The 15,517-nt window shown below is 31.5% G+C and overlaps 2 protein-coding genes across 2 annotated transcripts; one reads left to right on the forward strand and one right to left on the reverse strand.

Moving 5' to 3' along the window:
* Nucleotides 1-1,535: 1,535 nt before the first annotated feature.
* Nucleotides 1,536-2,141, forward strand: LOC113852314 (transcription factor bHLH146-like). The gene has a single exon (XM_027482546.1). The coding sequence runs from the start codon at nt 1,536-1,538 to the stop codon at nt 2,139-2,141; it is 606 nt and encodes a 201-aa protein (XP_027338347.1).
* A 7,014-nt stretch (nt 2,142-9,155) lies between these two features.
* LOC113848545 (nifU-like protein 3, chloroplastic) lies at nt 9,156-11,117 on the reverse strand. Its single transcript, XM_027478144.1, has 4 exons — nt 10,924-11,117; nt 10,670-10,790; nt 9,990-10,288; nt 9,156-9,471 (listed from the first exon to the last, which is right to left on the reverse strand). Exons 1-4 carry the CDS (start codon nt 11,035-11,037, stop codon nt 9,280-9,282), a joined length of 726 nt encoding a protein of 241 aa, XP_027333945.1. The 5' UTR covers nt 11,038-11,117; the 3' UTR covers nt 9,156-9,279.
* Nucleotides 11,118-15,517: the final 4,400 nt, after the last annotated feature.

Below are 15,517 nucleotides of genomic sequence, written 5' to 3' on the forward strand. Positions count from 1 at the left end.
GTTTCTGCATCAGGTAGAATAACACCACTATTAATAATTATTAACTGTGAGAATGAGAACCGTACTTTATACTAACAATCTGAATTCTGAGACTCTTTTGCACATGCAAACTTGTCCCACAAAATGTCCAAAGGGTGGTTGGCATTTAGTTTTGCCTCAGACTTGGAAACTACCAGGTCCAGGATCCTCTGAAAGCAAAAGGACTTTGAGCTAACTTTCTTCATGATCTTCTTCTTCTTCTTCCTTTTTTTTTATTCTTTAATTAGTTCATTGTCATTTTAGTTTCCTTTTTGGAATAAACAGTATATAAATCAGGTGGGGCTCTCATAGGAGGAGTGATTATATTACCAAACATGAAGGTCAAAATTTGATTTAAGTTATCAAGCTACCAGAAGATGAACCTTTTTGCTTTCACTTTTTCTCAATGAAGACAAGTTATTGACTTTGCTTACCCAACTCTAGGTTTATCATCTTTGCGCTGCAATCACCCCACTAGAGTAGGGCCAATATGGTTTGGATTTTGTTTATCCTTTCAAAATCCTAACTTTCTTAATGTGGGCGGTTTATGGGACTAGCTAGCTGTCACATACATCTTATCAGAATATACCACATCTGTTAGGTTAATTTACCTGTATTGGGGTCACAATGGTGAAACTTTCATGAATTTGACTTCTCTATAACAAGACTAGAATTACAATTTAATATGTCAAAGTTTTTTACTAATGATTATAGTTTTATATTTTTATCTTTTAAATCTTTCTATTAAGAGTAAACTTAAACTTCCATGCTAACAATAATACATGTATTGAGAAATATAAAAGTACAAAGTGAAGAGGGTAATTAAAAAGGAAAAACGTAGAGAGAGAGAGGAGGGAGGAGTGGGAAAAGGAGGATGTGAGCTGGTTGATTTGAAATGAGGGGGGAAAAACTTGTAAGCAGGGGAGAGGGTGGGAGTGCAAAGAGAGAGAGGGTTGGGGTCATGTGCGGTGCATTTATAGTGGGGTTTTGGTGTCTTTGTTTTGTAGTGGCACATGGGAGAGACTCCATTGTGAAAAGCAAGAAGCATGTGACGCCATGTGCCACTCAAAATAGACCACTCCCACTATTTTGCACTCACATATCTCACTCACTTCTTTTTGTGCGTGTGCCTGCGTCCATACTTCCTTCCTCTTCTTTTATTTATAAACCAATTTCCTTATCACTCCAATTATTCAGTGCATGGGGCCTCCTCATGTCATGCAAATAATATATTTTTTTATTTCCTATTCAACTTCACTTCCTTATCAAGCCTATAACTTCCACTTTCTTCAACACTAATCTCACCACAACCACCATTTCCTAAAAGCTTCTTTTTGCCCTCTTTCTCTTTAGCATAGCTGACAAAATCAACCAATTTTTCTGTGTCTCTCTCCCTCGCTTCAATTTCACCATACCCCATTACTTTGTTTTCCTCCCTTTAACTACTGTAATCACTCATCATCCTTACATCTTCTTTTCCTTACACTTTGATCACAAAAGGGTGTTTGGATTATTACATGGAGGGTCAACCAGCTAAACGTAGACGTGTTTACTCACTTGAACCCAACAAAGTGGTACAAGCAGCGTTTGCTAGAAACTACATGAACTATTTGGTTCCAGCTTTGATCAAGATTAAAGATAGGACTACTTCTTCGGAACATAGAAGCCATTGTGATATTCACAATGTTGTTAAGTATGAAGTGGACATGGCAATGGTGTTCTCAGCCCAAGGTTTTGCATGGAGCAATGCTCTAAGTGTCAAGCTTCAAAGGGATAGAGTCAAAGTAGATAGTGACACTACTAGCTTTGATGAAAAAAATAAGACTGGTGAAGATTCATCAAGGATTTGTGACCAAAATGAAATGGTTGCACTGGATTATTTCTCTTCAACCCCTAGTTTGAAGAATTCTAAGTACAAGGACATTCCAGAAATGAAAAAGGGTTTGAGAGGAGAAGTTGATGACGATGACGAGATCATCAGTGGCCAGTTGAGGAGCCTAAGAAGGTTGATACCCGGTGGAGAGGAAATGTGTAATGAACAAATGGTGGCAGAACTGGAGAGCTATATAAGTTGTTTGCAAATGCAGGTGAACATTCTTCAATGCCTCGCCGAGACACGTTGATCAATTCAAATGTGTTTTGCTTTTTCCATAAAGCCATTAATTATTATCTATACGTGTTCTCTCTCTATATATATATTGTCAATGGTCAAAGCAACTATATATATATATATATATATAGTATGATGTATTTTGAATATGGTCTTGTATATATTTTTCAAACCTGTTTTGGGGGAGAAGGGAACGAAGGAAAAGAAAAGCTAGAAGGAAGTAACGAAATGCTCTCCAATTATCTACAATGCAAAGAAAATATGTTAGTTTTTCTTTCTATTAGTTTAATTTTCTCCTCAAGTGTGTGTATGTCGTGTATAAAGGGGCTAATTACGCAGTTTGGTTATATAATCTGAATGCTTATTGTATAAATAAATACAATATTTTAGGGAATCGAAAATTCGACTGTTAAACTAACTTCTGGATTCGCTTAAATATTTAGATATTCAAGTTGAAGAGTTGACACGCGCAGTGTCTGTCGTATGTTCAATCTTCTTCTTTTCTTTTTCCCACTAACACCTGTCCCAACGCTTAATTCGCCTAATTTACGCATTCTAAACACTGTTTTAAATTTTGGGACCACCAAAACATGTCAGTTTCATGCATCATCAAGATGGAAGTAGAATCAAAAAGTTGCTCACCTAAAGCTTCCGTTTAGTCAGTGATGTTTTGGAATTCAAATCAGTGAAATAGAAGACATCTTTAGTCAGAAAGGCATATGAGTACGTACTCTGGCATGGGGCTATTAGTTAAGAAAATGATCAATTAATTATTTTTAAAATGATAAAAGTGTATTAATATTTTTTTCTTAATCTCTCTTAGAAGTACTAGGTAGTATTTTTCAGTTTTCTCAAATACAAAAGGTTTAGAGGTTTAATTTGCTCCATGTGTTAGGACATATATTCCCCAAGCTTCAGAAATTACCTTACAATAATATAACCTACCGATAAAGAGTTGTCAAGGAAATTCTATAGTCATAGAGTTTTAATGTTTCATATATATTGGCTGGTCCAGTTTGAGTACATCAAGCAGCTGCCATTGATATCAAAATTAAACAGCCTTTTGGTTGTTTTTTCCAAAAAGAAAAGTAAAAAAAGGAAGGCTTTGCATACATTTCATTAGTATATATACTTATTTATATAACAAATTAAGTGAACATCAGCAGAGTTCTACACCCACAAATATATTTCATCATCATATTACTACAAAAGTTTAATCACTTGAAAACTTTACCAAAAACGTATAATCATAATTAATTTTAAATAAAAATATTATAATTATTAAATTATTATATTAATTCATTTTTTATCTAAAAAAGTATATATAAGATATAGCTAAGACATTATGAATTTATACTAATGTACTACATAAATGAATAATTTTGTTAGTAAAATTATTCATATATATTATTAACATTTTAAATTTTCGTATATTATATTATTCACTAATTTAAACTTTTAAAGTGTATACTAATAATTTTTTTATTATAAAAAATATGTTAATAAAGGCTTCTAATACTTGACCGTTTTATTTATTAGTAAATGATATATATATATATATATATATATATATATATATATATGTGGGTATACAGTGTAAGTTTGATATAGCTAGGATGCCATGTAAGTGATGATTACAATTGTAAATAGCTCGAGCTCAGAACTTAATTTGATTAATTAGTAAAGTGTGGTGAAGAATTTGTTTGAACTAGCTAATTTCATGAGTATATGTAAGCAGAAATTAATGTACGTTAAGACGATTTAACACATTTAAACAAAATGAATTATAATGTGGTCTTTGTTAGGCGGGCTTTGGTTTTGTACGTTCTGATTGATCACATCCATTTCTCATTTTCTTTTAGATGATAGCATTATATATATATATATATATATATATATATAATATATATATATATATATACAGAAAAGTCAATAGAAACTAATGCTAATAATAATGAAGAGATTCGGTAACCTATAGTTAATTTGATTGGTAGAAAATAATTATGAATTGCTCCTTCTATAACCCTAAACTCTACTCTTACTATGATCATGTTAATTATGTGTGGTATGGTCACCAATTCATCAATTAATTAAACTTTTATAATGAGCGATTCATTCTCAATTTAATTCAAGCAATAGAACAAACTCAAATGAAGAAAAAGTAAACCATAATCATTTGAGCCTTCAAGCTCTTGAAAGCAACATCTTGACTTAATTTTGAGTCTTGTCTTGGTTATGGTAGGCAAGAATTGTCTATTAAAGATTAAGCAGTTTTTAAAGCGACCTAGTAGAGTGCTATGCTCATGAATTTTGAACTTGACTGTTCTTGAGAAAATATAGTAGTGTCAATGGACTTTAATCATTCTTTATAACTCTTGAATGATGTATTTGGATATGTAGGATAATTAACATATACTTAGGGTGGTTTATTTTTTAAGTTTTCACAAATCTTGTAATCCTAATTTGAGGTAATAAATATTTTGTTGGAGTATTTTCTTTAACATAGGCAGACAACATGTTAAACCTCATACATCTTGTGCTTTCCATTACTCTTTGGAAATGTGTTTTATGTGCATTCTTATCATTGATCCTAATTAATATATGCTGTTTTTCCCAACATTACTTCGTTACAAGAATGAAAAAGAGAAAATATTTAGTAACTTTAATTTACATACTGCTGCAATTATTGATTTCAGAAGGCATAAGTCTTAGCTTAGATATGGAACAATAGAACATGCATGCCCTATCTTTTTTTTAAACCAAGTTTTCAGTTGGACATGAATGTAGTCATTTCAAAATGCTATATATTATTCTCTTGAATAAAATCTTTTCATTTTTATTTTTTTGCTTGTTTATAAAGATGTTTTCAATAGATGTCTTGTGCTTATATATATATATATATATATATATATATATATATATATATATATATATATAAAATAGTCATGTCTCGTGATAAGGAATTTTTTTTCCTCTTCAATCTCTAAAACTTGAGTATTTCATTTTGTGAAATTGAGTATGTACAAGGTAAACATATATCTTAGACACGTCTAGATACATTCCAACATTAATTGTTTTAAAAATTTATAGGTAGCTTGGGTAATGACTCCTAGGAGACGAGCTGCAACTTGGAGGGCATGCCCTAATTATTGTAGTCAGATTACTTTCTCCCAAAAAAATTATTAGATTTCCAATTAAAATTATGGGGTGGGGGTGTTTCCCCTTTATATTATTTTTGTTTACCTATCCAATCAAACCCATTTTACTTGTCAAATGTGTTTGCTAAAATTTTTTTTACTACATGTAACACTCCAAATTTTGTAATAAAGTTTAATTATTAATGTATGGATTTGTATATATATATATATATATATATATATATATATATATATATATATATATATATATATATATATGCATGTGGATATAGGTATACAGGCTAAGTATGGATGTTGTTGCAAGGCATTCTCGTTGTAGTGAGAGGGCCCTGAGCGTGAGGTATGAAATTGTCGCCTTGTCACTGTAACGACAGAGTCATAGTTTGGACTGCATTTCTAGGTGCAGTCTCATTATAACGAGATTCTGCAGAATCAGACCAGAAAAGATTTAAAGGGGTTAGGACTTGAGAAACTCATTTTTTTCTTTTCTCTCTTTAAGGTCCCTTCAATTCTCTCGACTCAAAACCTTATTTCACCAATTAAATTACCTCTAAGCCGTTTGAAGGTAAGATTGAAGGTTGAAATTGTGTGAAAATGCTTGGAGGTAAGTTTTAATAGTTATGGTTTCGATTTTTTATCCACATTCTCTTATTTCTCAATTTTTCTTGGTTCTCACGAGAAGTTTTCGTATATTTAGGACTAAGTTCGTGTGGGGAGCCTTCTCATTACTGATTTTACGTGTGGGTCTTCATTTGAAGTAAGGGGGACTTTACCCTATCTCATTGTGTTTAATTCACCGTTTATTTCGTTGAATGTTGTGATGTGACTGAGATAGGTTGTAGGAAATGTGTATGAGCATGTTGAGCAATTGATATTGAATGTGATGAGTGAAATGATTGAGCCCAATATAGGCGAATAGGTGTGTTTGTGTGTTTGTGTGTTCTTGAATGATGTAAGTGGATGAAATGAGTATAGATGGCATGTTGAAATATTGTGTGTATAAAATGGACATGTGTGTCGTGTGTGGTAGATGAATGTGGGTCCATGGGCCGTATACTGTGAATGAGTGTGGGCACTTGTGCCGTGTGTGCGAATGAATGTGTGCTTATGTATCGTGTAATGTCAATGACTATGGATAATTAAGTCGTGTGTTGTGAATGAGTAATGTGTGTGGTTAAAATGTGTGTAAATAGGAGCATGTTGAATGTTGTTGTAATGATGCTATGAATGGTTCAGCAATATACTAGAGGTGTGGAAGATGAGGACGATAGAAATACCTTAGAGAAGAGAGAGTGGTGGTGACATCAACAGTGAGCGTGGGTGCACCACGAGCTACATACTCTCCTCCTGACTAGACATCTGATCAATACTTTTGCTGAGTGACCCGTGACTGCCCACGCATTATTTGTGAGGCGGGGTGACTGGCGATCATTCATAGTATGAATCTGTGATCACAGTTTCACAATGTTCGTGGCTAGGTACGGTCAGAGCATGTGCATAAATTGTTATGGTGTCGTGAATATATCAATTATGAACTGGAATGAAATGCTTGAAATGTTGCTTGTAATTACCTAGACTTGAGTAAAACATGTTAGAATACCTATAGATATGCATGGTGAGATTCTATGTTAGTTATATGTGTTAGATAGTGTAGAGTACTCATTTTTACATTTATTTTTCAGGTGACCAAGACGATCAGCACCAGACTCAGTGAAGGAAGGGTGAACTACTATAGAACTGATATTGTATTTTAAAATTATGATGTAACTGAATTAGTTTTGTAGTAGTCTTTGATATAAATTGTAATTCTTTATTATTTTGAACCGTTTTATGAAACTCTGTAATGAGATTTTTTATTAAATGAAAATTTTATTACTCCCATTTTGTGAAATTATTACTTGAAAATTAAATTTAAGGTGTTACACTATAAATATTTCATTCCATTTTATGTTATACTATATTCTGATTTTTATTTTTTTATCATTTATATAATTTTAATACTTTTTACTGTATGAAAATATAATTTCTTTATTATATAACTTTCAAAAGTCACCTTAGTAGCACCACAAAATTTGAAAATAAATGAAACTAAAATAATGTTAACTAATACATCCTTAATATTATGTAAATGAGTTGTATAAAAATATGTATATAATAAAAGATATTTTTTATATATCAATATAAGTTAAGTTTGTTGCAATACAATCATAAAGAAGAGATGTGCAATTTTTTAATTTGCTAAATACAATCAATGTTAAGCATAATGAAATATTATATTATATTCTAAATATATATTTTGTGACTTTTGACGTCTTCCATGTTCGAAATTTATTTTTATTTTTTCTCAAATTCATATGATTGATTTCTGAGTTTTTTTTTTAAAGTATTATATTTATGCTTTTTAATCAATATTGACTTTCATTAAGGATGTTCTACTATGTTGTATATGTTTGGATTTTTTTTTTCACCAGCTGACTCTTCATCTAATTAATGATTTTGTGATGTAATATTTGTTTAGAGATTCTCCTCCTATATTTGAATTTGATCTTCTTCACTTAATAATGTTGTGTATGCATTTTATCATGATATTGAAAAATGTAAAAGAAAAGATTAATTCCATAGTACAACAAAGAAAACATTAGGAATATGTATAATTATGAATGTCGTTTAGATTCACAAATTGTATAACTATTTTTTTCAGTAGTATTTAAGTTCAGAGTTATATATTAAATTGGTTAAATTGAAATTAAAGCATTTATATATTTATTAATATTTTAATTTAAATAAAAATAAGTAGCCAATCATAATTAACCGTTGATATTAGATTATGATCAAGTAAAATATAATCTTAATATGAGATATAGTTAAATTATAGAATTAATGAAGTATGAAACTAAAATTAAAGTATATTTTGTAGTATAATTTTAAAATGAATAATATCAATACAAATATGATATCACTATTAAGTCTTAAAGTGTTATTATTAATATATAGACAATGGGACTGAATTAGAAGAACTCAAACTATAACTCGAATCTTAAACATCGGATCAGGTCAGGTTCACAGGACAAGTTGGATGGGTACAGACAACTATAGTATTGGTGTGTTATTCCATATGTTAAATGGGGCTGAACTCCTTTTTGTTTCAGGACCAGGTCCTAGTGTACCCTACACATAATGGAGCTTTACACTATGGCATTGATTATATTTCTTGGTATTGCTGCTACAGTTGTTATGGGATATTTAATGTCAAGAGATGATGATGGTCAATAGTACTACTTTCAAAATACATAGGTTGAGTAGCTGAGTTAACAATTAGTCGCAAATTGAGATATTATGCTTAAAAGAGAAGCCATTTGTGCTTTCTAATTGTTGGTTTAGATGGTTGTTAGGCACTATAAAGAGTTGGAGAAGAGCCATAACCAGGTAGCTATAAAGAAAATAACATAACCAGGTAGCACTGCATATATGTTAATTGTATCTAGAGTCATTGTTTTCCTTCTCTTCATAACTATAATCTCTTATATACTGCAGAGTTATTGTGGTAATATCTTATTTTTGTGTGGATATACAAGTTGATCAAACATTTACTTCTTGTTCTTCTATGGGTTTTCCAAATCAATCAAACTCCAAGGAGCCTGAAAATCTAGGGTCTGTTTTAATGAATAATTATAACCATGTAACTTAATTTTCACTTTATTTGTTGTATTCAAATATTTGTATAAATAGCAGTGAAAACAACTCTTGTTTTAAGACTTCCCTGTTTAATTAAATCTTTGAAAACAAGAAACAAGCTTAAAGTACAGTGGCATTTTTGTAATTTGTGAAAAATAGGAAATAAAAGCATTCAAAAACCAATCAGACCCTATGTTTTGGGGGGCAACATATCCATTAGCAACTAGCGTGTAGAATTTTACATGTTCTTTCTGTTGTATGATTCCATTCCATCTTGTAACAGATGAGTCAAAAATATAAAAGAACTTGTATGTTACATCAGTCTATCAGCTGCACAGCTGCAATAGAAGGTATCTTGTCTCTCAGCTTCTGTGTTAAGGCAACACGAACCGTCATAACCCCAGCTGCTGGTCCACTTAGCCGAACTTTGACAACATAATCATTGATTTGAACAAGCTCTAATATTCCTCCCCCAGTCCCAACAAGGTAAGGTCTGATTTCAGAAAGAACCTGAAAAGTGAACAATGTTCTTATAAGATTTAGAATCTATACCTGTAGCAACAAGTGCTCACTAGTAACATGAATCCTGCAGCTTATAGATACATGCATGCATTTGTTTTAGAGAGAATTTATACAAATATACAAGCCACTAGAAATAGATGGCATGGGAGATATGGTTAATTAAGCATTTATCTTCAATTCTAGTTATGAGTATACATGTTTATTCAACTATCTGAGTGAATGAAGAATGACAGGCTGTCTGGGATCAATAAGCAAAGATTATTCATGGTTTTGCATAATACACCAATTATCGGTTGTCAAATTGATGCGTATGATACATGAAACTTGAAGAAAAACATTTGAATCAGAAGTTAAAGTCCTATGATCAAATATTTATAGTTTGTTATTGTTCCACTTATATGATACAAAGCAGTCATTTAGTTTTTTTACACCTTACGTTAAAATCCAAAAGGACCAATGAAATTATGAAAATGCTATTTATGATGCATGAAAATGAAAATCCATACACTTTCAACATTTTCTTCATTTAACTCAAGACCAGTCTCAGTGTCCAGTATCTGCTCCACTTCAATGATTTCCGGAATCTTATCCCGGAGGCGAGTTTCAATTCCCATTTTTAAGGTCATAGCTGAGCTAGGACATGATCCACATGCTCCTTGTAGCTTGAGGATAACAACAAGGCCATCTATCTCATGTAAAGCCACATTCCCTCCATCAGCCATCAAGCCAGGCCTTACCTCATCCAAAACCTTCTCCACATTCTCTTCTGTCAGTGGCAGCATACAGCATGGGGAAACAGCAACTCCTGCAACATTGGAACGAGAGTTCTACAATCGATTATTTTCTCACATTCTTTCCTAGCTTCTTTCATACATAATTGCAAATATTATGAAGTCTCATTATGAAATAACATGCCTTACACATTCAACACCCCCCTTTTTTTTTTTTCTTTCATCTTTTGGCATATTCAACTTTCACGTCAATAACTCACAATAATCAACATCAGATTTGCAAATGACACACAGGTAACATTCCAAATTTCCACGAAAACATTGATGTTATAATATGCAGTACTCATTTTCATCTAAGAAAACACAAGGCATAATGTTAGAGTAATAATTAATATAATTATATTCAAATTGACTAAGCCCTTGAAAATTGCATTGACAGCAAAGTAGCATAGCACCTGCTTTGTTTCGTGGAGCCCGACCAGATATAAGGCCAAAAAATTTCTTGATGTTGATTTGGTGACCTCTGATAAAACAATTCTCTTTTGAAGAAAATCCTCTAGTATTTGATACTGGGTTCTAACAAAACAAAATTTAAGTTAGAAAAATATTCAAAAGAATTTACACGTGCCCATTATCACCAAACTAGAGAATCATAGTATAACAAGAACAAACATAAGGAAAAACAGGAACAACAAATTAGAAAAAGTACCTTAAGGAAACAAAAATGGGTAGACAATAATCTGTGAGTAGGATAAGGCATTGGAATTGTTGTTGTTGCCTTGAGGCCTTGAGTTGTTGGGGCTGAGAGGGCACCACCCAACATCTGACAGTGAGTGGGAAACCCAGAAAGGTACCATAAGAATGAAACTGAAACTTTGGTTATATAAGATGTGTGAGTTTTGGTTTATGGATGAAGTTGTGTTCTGATATTAGTAGCAGTAAGGTAGATGCTGATAGCTACCATTTTTTGATTGGCTGAAATTGATTCTTTATGATGATAAATAAAATAAAATAGTCACCTAAGTCTGTGGACACAAACATACAAGCCACACAACACAGATAGACTGGTTATAGAGGGTTCTGGGCCCATATACCAACCCAACCCAACACAAATCAAATCTACGTTTTTGTGAAAAAAACTAGATTTTCCGTGTGAGCCCAAAAGTAAGAAAAGGCACTAATTCAGAAGTGCTGTTATAGGCCCATGAAAACATCCTTGGGTCACGAAATTTAAATTAGAAAGTGTAATTTTTAATTTTATATTAAGGTATTTTTATTATGATTTTAATTATTTGTTATTAATCCTCTATATTATGTCTCTTTAAGTATTTTAGTTTGTCTCAAAACATTTGTTACTTCCTTCAGTTTAAATTTTCATTTTAGCGAGCAAAAAAAATCATATTAACTGATGCTTTAAGATTTCAATGAATTATTAATATTTTTTATTTTAATTTCCCCAAATAAATAATGAATGCAATCGTTTTTAAATACTGTGCAGGCCATATTTTAGCAAATAATAAGGATAATTTAGTAAAATTATTGTATTAATTAAGATATTTATTATTTTCCTGAATCCTAGTACAAAAGTTTTTGGAGTTGTTCAGTTTTAGAAAATATATTATTTTCACTTTTTTATTTTCTTTTTTAGGGAATTGCATAGAAAATAGTGAACTCAATTTTATAGTTTTTACTGTTTTTTTACACAAATCTCTAAAAACAAGAAATAGAATGAAAAAGGAAGTAATTTGAAATTAAAATATAAAATAAATATTTGCTAACTTTATCGGAGATGGAAGGAGTAATCTAAATAATCAAGTAAGCATTGAATTTTTTTTTTCCCCAATAATATCCTAATTCATGGGAATCTCACCTTTATACTTAAATGCATTTTTTAAACTATTTTATAACTTTTAATAAAGATATTTTTGTCAAAGAAAATCATTTAATTGTACTATCTCACCATAATTCTTGAGACCGATCAAAATAAGCCATCAACCAATACCCTAAAAATAATATTGTCTAGACTTTAGCGAAGCCATTTTAAATTTGTCATTGTGTAGGTCTCTTAAATTTAATGACAATTGACAACACCAAAAAAGTCACAATAGTATCTTGTAATACGATGAATGGACATGAAACTTGCTTCAAGTAAAACAAACTAATAAATAATGAAGATAAGGAATATATTAACATTAATTGCACATTAAGTAAGCAAAGTCCAATCAAAAGTGGACATCTTCCATAGGAAGGATATGAGTTAAGAGCATAATAGATTAGCTGGAAGAAAATGTTCGAACATACGAAATAGTTTTCGTGAAATACACAAAAGTATAATCTTTTTTACCAAACTTTCTCATTTCTACACTCATGTACATGATTAGCTACAAAATCATGAGTAGAACTTTTTGTAAACAGTCATTTATACTAAATAGTATTGCTAATTCTGCATGATACAACAAAATAGGTACCACGATTGTACAAAAAAATGAAATGGGTAATGGCCGTTAGTGTCTTTTTGGGCCTGTAGTGTGAGTGGAAGACCTGTGTTGTGGCGCACTTTGCCACAAAGGTCATTTCCAAGTAGGCACTCAACACTTCCTTTCCTATGTCACTTGGGTTCGCCACAACAACCAACCAACCAAGTGAAGTGAGTGACATGCAACCGAATTATGCATTTCCTCTGAAGCACAATCACAACCCCACCATGTACCCTTGATTGAAAGGATAATCTTAGTCATGAAACAAGACTTGTAACATATATATGATCTTTTTGACCAACAAAAATAAAAGCAACCCTATCCTATCCGACCAAAAGAGATGTTCCCCCCACCCCCTCTTTTCAGCTTAATTTTCCAAATCAATAATGTAACGCGTCACACCATTTTTTTTTATCCTAATGTCATTTTAGTCTTTGATGTTGCAATGTGGAATAAAAGGAAAGGCATGACTAGACAGCAATATATAGAGATTTTTCTTTTGTTTGGCTCTCTAGCTGTCTTTCCCATCAGTTGGTGTGCATGCAATATCTTTCCCTAGCCAGCTAATTAGCCCATTTAATTTTAAACCTTCAAACTTCGATTGCACAATAACACTAATTCCAAAAATATAAAAAAGAGGGCATTTTACTTCTATTTACATAAAGAGAGCAGCCAATTATAAACATTCCATTCCCTCCTAAACTCAATGGATGATGAGAATATAAGGTCTATTCACCAAACACATGGACAGATTGTTGTTTCGAGAAATTTTATTTTTATTACCTCCGAACTAAACAGATTCCTCCTAGGAACAAAAGAACAATGCAATCAAACTTTCAGATTCTTGTCTGTTGTTCCTTATTTCTAAATCACAATCCAATCCTAACTCAATGCTTCCTCCATGTGATGATAAAACAACACCAACTTTTGTGGATCTTTGGAGGTCCAATAAGAGAACTATTATAAAAGTAAATTATTTCATGCCCTCCCCCAAATAAAAGAATGCCAAGTATTTCAATGCAAAAAAGAAAAAAGAGCATGAAATATGGCTCAGGGCATGCACTAAACTTTTCTCGTGGAATTTTCTAGTAGAATCTAAGCCAAATGATCAAAGAGCCAATAATTAAAAAAAATTAAGAAAATGTCAGAGCCAGTCTGTGAAAGAAAAGAGTGCTCTTGTATTGTAACGTATACAACCACTTTGTACCTGATTTAATATTTAATATCACAATGAAGAATGACAAGGAAAGATATACTATAGTATAGAATAATTTTGACAACAATAATTGAGAAGGGCTTAAAAAAGATTAAGAAAGAAAGTAGAATAATATGAATGTAAGCAATGGAATAATTAACATGGGGATGAGGATATTGTTATAAATGAAGTGAGGGTATTGGATCCAGAGAAGATAAGCCTTCGTCACAAAATGGAGAGATTCCCTTTGTCCTTTAAATATCAATTTTCATGTTCTTATTTTAATCTTTGTTGGTGGGGAAGTCATACCCCGAATCTGATGCATTGAATGTGGGAGCTGAATTGGATCCAAACTTTTCTTTGCCTCTTCTATTTTTCACAATCGTGCTTAATTTTTTCCAGTGTTCCTCGATGAACCAACCTGTGGGATTCCCTTTCCTCTCTCTCTCTCTCTCTCTCTCTCTCTCTCTCTCTTTCTTTTTAATACGAATTATTATTTGTTTTAAGAAAATGTGTTTTTGGTTGGTCCTGTGTTGTCATGAACCAAGTGTCACATTTGAATTGGATTGCTGCAAAGCATAACATGTATAAACTACGTTGAATTTCATTTTAGACACCACAAAATCCATAATATTGTAATTTTCCTATTACAAATATGATGTGTTTTAAAACCCTAGTATCGTATAAGCACACATCAAACTATATTTTTAACGATAGTTTATATCAAGTTTTCTTGATACCATTGACAAGATTCACATATTTATAATATGGGTCTTGCTAATTAGGACTCTTAACATGATAGTTTATATCAAGTTTTTTTATACCCTTACAAGATTCACATATTTATAATATGACTCTTGTTAACTAGTGCTCTAAGAATGTTGAATAGGGAATTAAAATTTTACAAGTTTTAATTGAAATTTATGTTAGATTGTAGCAAAAATCATACCAGAGGTGTATTTATTATTTTTTTATCAAAAAATTTTCCTTAATTTTCTTAACTAGTGCTTTAAGGTCACTCATTACCATTTACCTTATAATATATTCATCTAGAATTTATTTCAGTATATTGATCGAGTAAAAATTTAGTTGTATTTAAAATTTATTCCCAAATTACTGAGGTGCATTATTCGTGTGTGTTCGACATATATTTCCAGAAGGAAGTGGCATTTTGTTATCATGATAATGTTTTTTTGGTGCGAAAACTTTTTCATATAGAAATACTAACGGGTTAGTAATAATTGTCAACGAAATGTCAACTTTTGCAAGTTGAATTCAACCAAGTACAAATTTGTACCATGAACTTCGCATTCAGTAGCAAAGTTGAGTTACTATTCATTTATTCTATCTAGTTATTAACTTCTAAAAACTGTAAATTGGTGGTTTTTGTTAGCTTAAAATATCTATTCTTTGAGGCTATTGAATTTACGAAAATTTGTTTTTTTTTTCCAATGATATACAAAAATTTGGTGATACCAGCCTATCCTAATAGCACACCGAATTACACGAGGAATACTAATTAATTTGGCCTATCAGAAGAAGAAGAAAGAGACAACGAATCTTCATCAAACATGTGAATTAATAGAGTTTTTAATTATGATAGTTTTGAATTATAGATCTAGTTCGAAGAC

Source organism: Abrus precatorius, unplaced genomic scaffold (genome assembly GCF_003935025.1).
Source record: "Abrus precatorius isolate BTA unplaced genomic scaffold, Abrus_2018 Scaffold10, whole genome shotgun sequence".
NCBI lineage: Eukaryota > Viridiplantae > Streptophyta > Magnoliopsida > Fabales > Fabaceae > Abrus > Abrus precatorius.

Excerpts from the sequence above, each read along its gene's own strand:
- LOC113852314 (XM_027482546.1), top strand. The coding sequence starts at position 1,536 with ATGGAGGGTCAACCAGCTAAACGTAGACGTGTTTACTCACTTGAACCC.
- LOC113848545 (XM_027478144.1), bottom strand. The coding sequence starts at position 11,037 with ATGTTGGGTGGTGCCCTCTCAGCCCCAACAACTCAAGGCCTCAAGGCA. Across the intron at positions 10,791-10,923 it reads CCCATTTTTGTTTCCTTAAG|AACCCAGTATCAAATACTAG; the intron begins GTACTTTTTCTA and ends TTGTTTTGTTAG. Across the intron at positions 10,289-10,669 it reads GGCTCCACGAAACAAAGCAG|GAGTTGCTGTTTCCCCATGC; the intron begins GTGCTATGCTAC and ends CCAATGTTGCAG.